Raw genomic sequence first — 11,103 nt, forward strand, 5'->3', positions numbered from 1 at the left:
TAATTAGGAAACTCCTAACTCTTTCCATTGTGAGAGTGTAATAGGGTTTTAGGAATTCTATTATAAATATAATACTGACGGTCCCTACACCATTACTTAATGCCTTAATAGTTTTGGGAGCACAGCTTTCTCATAAGAGCAAGTGCACAGAAAGAGGGAAAACCCTAGAGTAAGAGACTGCAGAAGATCTCAGTAGAATGACTCCACTTGTGTAGTTCGTCATTGTTATCTTCATGGGAGTAATGTTTAACCACATGGGACAGAGGTTCATGATCTATGTTTATGCGGCTTCTAAACCTACACAGGTACTTCTCTATTCCCATTTATGGTTCATGTCATGGATGTCCCATTGATTATTATAGATATGGTAAATCTATATGGTTATGTATTTTAAGACCTATGAAGAGAGTACTTTATTGATCTTGGTTTATGGACTATACTCACGGTTAAATATCTTTTATGATTCTTGTATTCTAAATACTATAGGGTTATTCATATGTTTAATATGGTAAATGTTCTCCAACAGAAAGAAGCAAGAAAGTGAGGCAAATGATGATGATGAAGTGGTACTTGATGCATCCATGGATGATGAATTCAAAAAGGAAACCGGACCTAGGCAATTCTCATATGCTGAATTGGCTCATGCGACTAATAACTTTGATGAAGAAGGAAAGCTTGGAGAGGGAGGATTTGGAGGGGTTTACAGAGGCTTCTTGAGGGATCTCAAAAAGGATGTTGCTGTGAAAAGGATCTCTAAAGGGTCTAAACAAGGGATAAAGGAGTATGTGTCCGAGGTGAAGATCACTAGTCGATTGCGACATAAGAACCTTGTGAGACTTGTTGGTTGGTGCCACCAACGGAAAGAGCTACTTCTTGTCTATGAGTTCATCATGCCTAATGGGAATCTTGATTCTCATCTATTTGGAAATAGATCAGCTGGGCCCATGACATGGGAGTTGAGGTACAAGATAGCTCTTGACTTGGGCTATGCATTGCTCTATTTGCATGAAGAGTGGAAGCAATGCATCATCCACAGGGATGTTAAATCCAGCAATGTAATTCTAGATTCCAACTTCAATGCTAAACTTGGGGATTTTGGCTTGGCTAGGCTTGTGGAACATGGGAAAGGGTCTGAAACAACTGTGTTAGCTGGTACCTTGGGATACATGGCACCTGAATGTGCTATCACTGGGAAGGCTAGCAAAGAATCTGATGTCTATAGCTTTGGAGTGGTTGCTTTAGAAATTGCTTGTAGGAGTAAGCCTATGGAGATGAACTATAGTGATCCTGATTCTGATCTATGTAAGGTAAGATTGGTAGAAGAATGGGTTTGGGAGCTCTATGGAAGAGGAAAACTTCTTGAGGCAGCTGACCCAAGTCAAGGTGTGGATTTTAGAGAGCAACAGATAGAGCGGTTATTAGTTGTTGGGTTATGGTGCGCTCACCCTGACTACAACCTCCGACCTTCAATAAGTCAAGCCATGCAAGTTCTCAACTTCGATCCTGCATTGCCTGTTCTCCCACCTAAGATGCCTTTGCCTACGTATTTCTCCTCTCCATCGGATATGTCTACATTTGCGATTACGTCCTCATCCAATGGTACTACTACACATACTCAACCTTACAGCCGCATATTACCCTGTCAACCTTGTGGCGTACAAGGAGTTGATAATAAAGTTGCATTGACTTGCTTTCTTAGTCTTAAATAACCGATGCTAAAGATATATATTTACTTAACTTTTTATTAAATTTTGGTTTATTAATTTTATTTAGGAAATAATCAATGAAATTGTTGCGGTAAGAAATCATCTAAGGCTGCTCTCACATCCTATACGAAGGAACAAATGTAAGAGAATGAGTGTCGACTGATTTGATGGGGGACTCTTCGATGCCTAAGTTAAATCTCTTTGCAATCGATAATTCTGGTAAGAATGGAAAAGTCTTGATCCTTTGAAGGGGGTTTATTTATGTATTTATAGTCGAGGAATGGTGGCAATAGAAAGTCCCATTTTGACATGGCAATAGAAAGTCCCATTTTGACAAGTTTCCTAGACCTAGTAGGAATCCAATCATGGCAAGAGTTATATTAAGAGAGTGAATTTGGAAGATCGAGAAATCTCTTTCTTTCTATGGAGGATCTAGAGTCCTTATGGGAGCCGAGCAAACTTGAGTCAGTAGCTCGATTGCCGACCTACCTCTGTCGGGTGCCCGATAGCAGGTCACTTAGTGCTACGCTCATGGGCGTGTGGCTATAGTCCGCCACTCGGGTGTTGCTTAGACGTTGTCCAACTGGGACCTCCAATTTTGTCGTTCGGTAACTAATCCAGTCATGAATGTGGGTCGATCGTATTATATCGGATCTAGATAGCTGGAGCCGATCAGGAATGTAGCTCGGCCATACCAAGAACGATTTGCCCGCCTCGAACCAAGTCTTTGTTGGGCTTGATTCAGCTTCTTTATACTGAGTCCATGTGCACCCCCACTATTGAGCACTTTCTGCTATAAGAGAAATAAACCAAGATTTAATATATTTTATTAAATCTTTTTTTTCTGATATATTATTAGTAGTGTGATTTGATGACTGATTGGCATTCTTAGTGGCCCATGACTCCCTCTCTTGATTAATTAGGAATCAGGACAGATTAGGTAATTTCACTTTCGAAATGGCTCAAAAGTTTTTTTTTTTTTTTTGGTTAACCAGGGTGTTAAAGTAACCCACCGCCACAGTCTCCACTTAAATCATAGATGCACAAATGAGAATCAAACCTGGGACTGTATGCCTATCCACATAATCACCAATTTGTCCTAACCGTCTGAGCAACCTACGGATGGGTGTACAAAAACAAGGGGATGGGATGGCTAAACTGAAGCCAAAACTTGCCTTCTTCTCTTCATCTGATCTAAAAACATGGCAGAGATTTCTTGTGCTGTGCAACGAATCAATCAGCAAATTATCCCAGGTATCACAGTCTCAAACCATAAAAGGCTCCAAGAACGTTCTTACCAAACAATCCAACTTTGAAATTGAATGATCTCATAGAACCCAATTCGCCTCAAGACCAAAAGGAAGAAGAGAAAGCTAAAACCCAAACCAGGTTTTATTATCAAATTATGGATCAATGGTCTCAAATAAATGGTTCTCTTAGGCTGCGTTTGGTAACTTTTTTGTTCCAGAAACGACGTTCGGTGTCAAAAATGGAAATTTCAATTTTTGTGTCAAAATGCTGCAGTTTTTTTTTTTTGGAACAACAGAATTGCCTTTTTTCGTTCCGTCGATTCTCATTTCTATCATTTTTTTCAAAAAAAAAAAAAACACACACACACACACACAAAACAAAACAAAACACACCATAAATGTATCAAACGCTTTATTCTGTTTTCTCCACAAATGTTTCTTTAGAACATACCTGATGCGAAAAAAATTGACCAGGCGATCTTCCCTGTAGTTCCTGGTGCTTTGGCCAACCTGCACAGAAAAGATGACAGGGGAGAGCCGGGCTGACCCGACGGGGGACTCTCCGATGCCTAAGTCAAATCTTTCCACAACAGATGCTCAAGAGAGCTTTTCCAGAAAGAGAAGTGAGTGATCGATCCCCTTATGATGGAGGCTTACCTTGGTATTTATAGGTTGCTGATGAAGAGAGAGCGGGAGACGATTATGAAGAGTCCTGTTTAGGTGTGGAGTCCTCAAGGGGAGTGGCTCTATGATTCTGGGAATATTCCGAGTCTTAGGGGAATATTCCCCTCTTATCTCGGAAAGGCCAACCGTGTGAGGGATAGATGTCTATGATGACGTGTAGTGGATAGAATCCTGTCCTTCTGAATAGGGATTTCGTTCTTGAATGTAAGGGTGGACGAAAACATGTCTCTGAAAATCTTGTTGTTGACGTCAAGCAGAGGTGATAGCACGACCTGATGGAGGCCGAGGTGGTAGCACAACCTGATGAAGGGCCGATGAGGCAGCACAGCCTGATGGAGGCCAAGGTGGTAGCATGGCCTAATGGAGGCCGAGGAGGCAGCATGGCATGATGGAGCCGAGGTGGCAGCACGGCGTGATGGTGGCCGAGGTGGCAGCGCGGTTGATGGAGGGCCAAGATAGTGGGTCAGTTCTGTTTAGGTTTGCATACACACTTTAGCCGCGCTGAGGAAGGGGACATATTTTGCCTCATCACCAGCCCCCCGCTCTAGCAGTTTGAATCGAAGTGCTAGAGCATTTAAATCGATGCGAAACGCGCTGCTCCACTTTCTCAGCCGAGGTTGCTCAACGGTTCAAGGACGTGGCTGTCGCTTGTTCAAAGGCGGAGGCAAAGCTCCTTTATGGAGAGCCTCACAAGATCACAGGCCAACTGGAGGTTTGAGAAGAAAATGGCCCGGTCTGAGGAGGTCCGTGCCAATGATGTCTGGTTGATAACTGGAGAGCTGGAACAGGCGGTTGCTAAGCAACTCAATGCCAACAGCAACTTGATGAAGGAGAATGATGCTCTCTAGGATGAGTTGTCTGAGACCCAAGGCGCTCGCAATAAGGAGGAGCTTGCAGCTAGGGTGGCTGACTGGAAAGGCAACACCGGGCTGAGCTGGAGGCCAACGAGGTGGTTGAACCCCTAGGCCTGTCAGAAATGATTGGCTGACATTAACATTTCTTTATTTTAGGCCGGCTCAGACGATGTCATCCGGTTCATCCTAAGTATGGTGCCAGGCTACAATTGGAAGGACTATGAGTAGCGCGTTCCCGCCCCTATTACTTTGGTGTAGTTCGACGGCTCGATCGACGTTGGTGAAGAGGTGACCCGACTCGAAGGATAGCCAAGTGAAGAGCTAGGTCGTGGATTAGCCCCCCGAGATTAGCCTTGTATATATGTAGATGTCTCCTTCGGGAGTGGTATACTTTGAGGGTTTTTTTCTCTTTTTTGATGAATGGAAAATTTTGTTTTGATGTCTTCATCTCTCAACATTCTTGTGCTTCTTTCTTTATTTTCTTGTACTTCCAGCGCGGCTCAAAATGAGTAACTTGTTGGAAGAATAAGGCTAGTACAACTGTCTAAGTGTGGCCCCGTTCTCTAGCTGAGCTCAGAATTGATCTTCCATGTCTAGTTTATGAGCTCTTGAGGTACCAAGCCTGGGCCTAGCCATAGGGGTGCCGACCTGGGGCTCGATCTTAGAGAATGCCGAGCTTGGGCTCGGTCTGAGAGTGCCGAGCTTGGGCTCGATCTTTGAGAATGTCAAGCTTGGGCTCGGTCTTTGAGAATGCCGAGCTTGGGCTTGGTCTTTTAAGGTGCCAAACCTGGGTTTGGTCTTGGCAGTGCCGAGCTTGGGCTCGGTCTTTTGAGGTGCCTTGTGTTAAAGTCTTGAAGTTGCCGAGGCGTGCTTGAGCTTTCATGCCTTAATGCATAAGGGCTTGAGGTGTTAAGCCATGCTCTGGCTTGCGTGCCTTGATGTGTAAGGGCTTGATGTGCCGAGCTGGGGCTCGGGCTTACATGCCTTAATGCGCAAGGGCTTGATGTGCCGTGCCGGGGCTCGAGCTTGAATGCCATAATAAGGGCTTAAGGTGCCAATCCGGGGCTCGAGTTTGAATGCCTTAATGCGTAAGGGCTTGATGTGCCGAGCCAAGGCTCGGGCTTGCATGCCTTAGTGCATAAGGGCTTAAGGTGCTGAGCCAGGTCTCTGACTTGAATGCCTTAATGCGTAAGGGCTTGATGTACTGAGTCGGGGCTCAAGCTTGCATGCCTTAGTGCGTAAGGGCTTAAGGTGCCGAGCTGGGGGCTCGGGCTTGCATGCCTTAGTATGTAAGGGCTTGAGGTGTCGAACCAGAGCTCGGGCTTGAATGCTTTAATACATAAGGGCTTGATGTGCCGAGCTGGGGCTCGGGCTTGCGTGCCTTAATGCGTAAGGGCTTAAGGTGCCGATCCGAGGCTCGGGCTTGCATGCCTTAGTGCGTAAGGGCTTAAGGTGCCAAACCGGGGCTCAGGCTTGCATGCCTTAATGCGTAAGGGCTTGAGTTTCCAAACTAGGGTTTGGTCTTGATAGTGCCGAGCTTGAGCACGATCTTAGATGCTGCCGAGCTGTAGTCTTGTCTTAGATGCTGCCGAGTTGTAGCCTTGTCATTATGCCTTAGTTAAGGTCTTTGAGTTACCAAACTAGGGTCTGGTCTTGATAGTGTCGAGCTTGAGCTCGGTCTTAGATGCTGCCGAGCTAGAGCTCGACCTTAGATGCTATCGAACTAGATCTTGGTCTTAGATGCTGTCGAGCTGGAGCTCGGTCTTAGATGCTCGGGTTCAACAGTGTCAAGTGGCCAATCTGTTTTATTCTTCTTCGGCTCGCGCGAATCATCTGACCTACCATGAACCGTCATGGTTGAGCTGTATTATAGCAGATGATCATAGGGATCTGTGGTGCCGTCATATCCATTGAAGACAGATATCACGAAATTTGAGGGCAGCTCGGCGTCTATCAGTTCATCAAATAGTGCATTATGGGTCGAAGTTACAGTTATGTCGGCTGGGTGCCCTTGCCTCTGCATTCCTTCTATTCGCTTAGTGAGTCACTGGGTGCAGCTCTCCAGATCGTCTCTTCTCTCCTCGGCTCGACGATTCGGGGATCGACGTTCCCACTTGCCTTTTCTGGGGCTTCTTCCTCGGCCTTGGTGACCACCAGGCCGATCCTGACCTTGCCGTGGTGCACCTTTGGTCGGTCGGATGGGCTAGCCCTGACCCGGGTAGGGTCAATCTTATGGAGCTAGCCTCTGGTAGTTTTCGCATTCTTCTCTGTGCGAACGCGTGCCTCTACTGAGTCTTTGAGGCGACAGTTGGCGTCTTCCTACCCGGGGTGGGGATCTATGAGTATCATGTGTCTCTGGGCTCCAATGATGCGCAAACGACGGGCTCTCCCGTTCTGGGCAAGGAGAGAGAGAGAGAGAGAGAGAGAGAGAGAGAGAGAGAGGAGCATAAGCATTAGAAGCATTAGAAGCATTAGAAGCATGTTCATGTAAATTAGAACATGATTGTTATGGCTTTCATGATGATGGTAATCTGGTACATATCCTTGTCCTCACCTTATGCCCTTTGCACCACTTCTGATCTATACTTAGAAGCCCATGCTCTTTATGAATGAAATTTCAATGGAAGTATTCCTTTGGAGGGCACTAAGCAAATGGTTTTGAACATGAGACATCCCACTTAGGTTTGACACCAAGATAATTAAGCTATAGTAGGATATATAGTTGGCTTTCTTAGTATTTGTTGATTAGAGTGATTGAGGTTTACTTATATAAGGAAGAACTTCACAAAATACATTATGATACAAATAGGAAAAAATGATAAAATACAATTAGAAAGAGAATATCAAAGGTGGCTTCTTCCCCCCCTATTTTATATGGAATGTACTTGAACTTGATATTTGTTTTAGCACAAATGCATGATTTCCTTTTCGGGGTTGTCAGGAGAATCGTCGCTGAGATGTCTGCCCTGAACAGGCCTAAGCAGTTGAGTTGAACAAGTCAGTGGCACTGGAAGTGCCGGGCCGAACTGGCTTATGAAATCCCACAACAGTGTATTTGTAGCTAATACCTGCAGCTGCAAGCTCTGCATCTGCTCTTCCATGTTCGGGTAAGTTACCCGGGATGACGGGACATGGTGTGTCACACCCCGGTTACACTGAACCGGGCTAGTGACCGGGTTAACACCAGTTAACCCAAACCTGCCAGGATCATCTGATACTGTATTCCACCACAGCATACACACAACTAATAAAAACTTATCAGATCAGCGGAAGACTAAGTTTTACCTGTGAATAGTCCCATAATACTTGATACCCGAATTATGATACAATAGTTATATACATGTGGGCCCGAAGGCATGATATTTACACAATAAAAGTACAATTCACATATCAAGCACATAAAGGAAACCATCAAAATAATCAGAGTACACAAATCGGCTCGGTATCAAAGGCTAGAGCTCAGCTCGGCATCAAGGGTTGAGCCCAACTCGGCATCACATGGTAGAGCTCAGCTCGGCCTCAAAAGGGGAGCTCAGCTCGGTATCAAAACTACGGTCCCGCAGCACAACTCTCACACGAGCAGTCAGTGCCGTGCTCTAACTCCCCAGGGGCCCACCTGTCCTCTTCAGGGAACTCGATTGTGGGACCCACCCCGTATTCCTTAGATGTATGACCTGCAAAATCATCTAAAAAGGGGCGTACCCGTGGGATGAGCTCACTAGCTCAGTAAGTGATAAGATGGACCACAAAACAGTCCACACATCAAAACACAATCATATGCACTACATGCCATGCATTACATTTTAAATCACATCCACCTAAGCAACATTACTAAGTCTTTGGTTTAGTGCTACTATAGCCACAGTGCGCGTATACCCTGGGTACGAGCCGTGAATTCCATCCCGCGATACGCCCATAGGGCTATCAGAGAAGGCCCACCGTGAGTACTCGAAAAAGTAAAAACAATGCCATCCACCGGCTCTCAACAGAAAAGTAAATGACTGAAATTAAAGGTGCTGACTCCAGCAATTTAAAAGCAGTACGATTGACCCTCTTGAATATACCACCAGGGTTGTCGACTGTCCTATTGACCCGCCAGGCGTTATGTCTAACCGCCACAGTGACCCGACAGCTGCGACCACTGCTTCCCCCCAAATGGTAACCCAACACCTCAACCCCTGTTGGGAAGAGTCGTAGCATGGGAAGGTGAAATCCTAAACCGCATACTCCTATATGACAATTGTACGATTGCATAGTGCCTCCGCATCCCATACCACGGGCCACCAATGCACTCGTTTCCAAGCCAACTACGGCATCTAGTCTATCAATGCATCATGCACAATGATGTCAACATTCAATCACATAAGCATCTCATCACGTGGCATTTAGAAAGTAAACATAGCACACATGCATAACAATGTGAGGATGACTAATCTACATAGCATATTCATGATGGCATGACTAGACTAGATACATTTAAATGAATTCCACACAATGCCTTGAAACAAGGCCAAACGTCCTCTCCCCACTTACCTGTAGTGCACAAGGATTCCCATTCGGTACGGGTGAGATCCGGTGCGAGAAGCGTAGGATTTGGTAAACCTAACATGATTGAGCGGGGTTAGTACTTCACCATTTTGGAATCAAATTAACGATATCCGATGACAAAATAATGTTTAGAACATTAAAAGAAGGTCGCACGTCCGATTTAGGTCCAATCGGACGTAAAAATCACATTCGGGGCCTCTCAAGTGGGTCAGACAGCCCACCTGTCTGGCCCACCGGTCTGGCCCACCGGTCTGGACCACCGGTCTGGCCCACCGATTTGGATCGACGGGCAGGTTGGCCCGTCGGTTGGGCCAGGGGGCCCCGCTAAGACCGACGGGCAGGGTGGCCCACCGGTTAGCCTGCCGGTCTGGCCCGCCAGTTGTGCCCGAAGGCCCTGTCCTCTCAGGTGGGTGCTCACAGGCGGGCCAGATGGCCCACCGGTCCTACCCACCGGTCTTAGCGGGAAAACTGTTGTTTCTTCCCAATTTCCTCCATTCTTTGGGGATTCAAATGGGGCTTTTCCCAACCCATTCTTCACACTTTCAATGTCTTATAGGATGATTCTAACCTAGATCTAGGTTAGATTCAAGTGATGGGAAACCATCTTACCTTCTTTGCTCAAGAACACCTTCAAACCCTCAAAATCACTTCAAACCCACAATGCTTCTCCAACCTTGTCAATACCTCTTCAAATCCTTCAAGATCAACACATAAATCATCTATTAAACCTTAGATTCATCATTTCAAAGGGGATTTACAAGATCTCAAGAAACCCTACTCGACTCAAGGGTTTTTCTTGGGTATGGTGAATGTTTAAGGAACCCAACTTTGCTTACCTCTAAATGTGGATCTAGTGTTGAAGATCACTCTTCCAACGCCGGAATGGGAAGATCAAGCTTCGGCGCCGCTGAAATCCTTCTCTTCTTCCTCTTCCTTGTCTTCTCTTCACTTCTTCTTCCCTTTCTTTTCTCTCTCCTCTTTACTATCCTCACCAACGTACGAGTGTCATAAATGAAAAGAAAAGAAAATCATAAATGCTATATATATACTTCTTAAATAACTAAATAGTTCACATGGATGGGTCACTCAGGTGGGTGGGTGCGCCCACCTGTCCGCCCACCTGAGGGCCAAAACTTAGGATTTTGATAGAGTTCGGGCCTCGACGCGAATCCCACCCTTGGCATACGATGTAATATACGTATACACCTTAATATACGGCTACAATACCTGCTTTATCCGTACATGGCCTTATGATAGGTGCATGTACACGGCGTGGGTATTCCCATCTCTTCTGGCACTAGCTCAGACTTGTCGGGCCAGCCGGTGTTTAAGGTCACTCTTGCCATCATAGTCCATAAGGAGCCCGCTCTAACTCTCTTCGGTTCAGGTCCTACATAGTTAAACCGGGTCAACCGTGTAATCAGACCGGGTTTAAGAAGTAGGGTATTACATTTACCCCCCCCTTCTAAAAAATTTTGTCCTCGAAATTGCGTACCTGGTTGATCTAAAAGAAGAGGGTACTTGGCTTGCATTTCATCCTCTTTCTCCCAAGACGCTTCTTCAAGTGAATGATTTTCCCATCGCACCTTTATATAGGAAATGGAGCGATTGCGAAGGGTTTTCACCTTTCGGTCCAAAATTTCAGCTGGCTGCTCTGTATAGGTCATGTCAGCTTCAAGGTATTCCGGCTCCACGGGTAATACATGAGAGGGGTCATGAACGTATCGCTTCAGCATGGATACATGGAATACATTATGAACATCCCCAAGTGAAGGTGGCAGAGCAAGCATGTAGGCTACTGAGCCAACCCGGGCTAAGATCTCAAATGGTCCAATGTATCTTGGGTTCAATTTTCCCTTTCTGTGAAACCTTTGCAACCCTTTAGTAGGAGAGATCTTGAGAAATACCTTTTCTCCTGGCTGAAATTCAATGTCTTTTCTGCGGGTGTCCGTATAGCTTTTTTGTCGAGACTGAGCTGCTTTAATCCGTTCTCGAATCACGTCGACTTTGTCACAAGTCATCTGTATCATCTCAGGTCCTAACATTCGACGTTCGCATACC

The 11,103-nt window shown here is 45.6% G+C and overlaps 1 protein-coding gene across 1 annotated transcript; it reads left to right on the plus strand.

Annotated features, from left to right (window-relative positions):
• The first annotated feature begins 512 nt into the window (after nt 1–512).
• LOC122066075 (L-type lectin-domain containing receptor kinase IX.1-like) lies at nt 513–1,709 on the plus strand. Its single transcript, XM_042629904.1, has one exon. It carries the CDS (start codon nt 513–515, stop codon nt 1,707–1,709), a length of 1,197 nt encoding a protein of 398 aa, XP_042485838.1.
• The last annotated feature ends 9,394 nt before the right edge of the window (nt 1,710–11,103 follow it).

The sequence above is a fragment of the Macadamia integrifolia genome, unplaced genomic scaffold (assembly GCF_013358625.1).
Source record: "Macadamia integrifolia cultivar HAES 741 unplaced genomic scaffold, SCU_Mint_v3 scaffold2217, whole genome shotgun sequence".
Taxonomy (NCBI): Eukaryota; Viridiplantae; Streptophyta; class Magnoliopsida; order Proteales; family Proteaceae; genus Macadamia; species Macadamia integrifolia.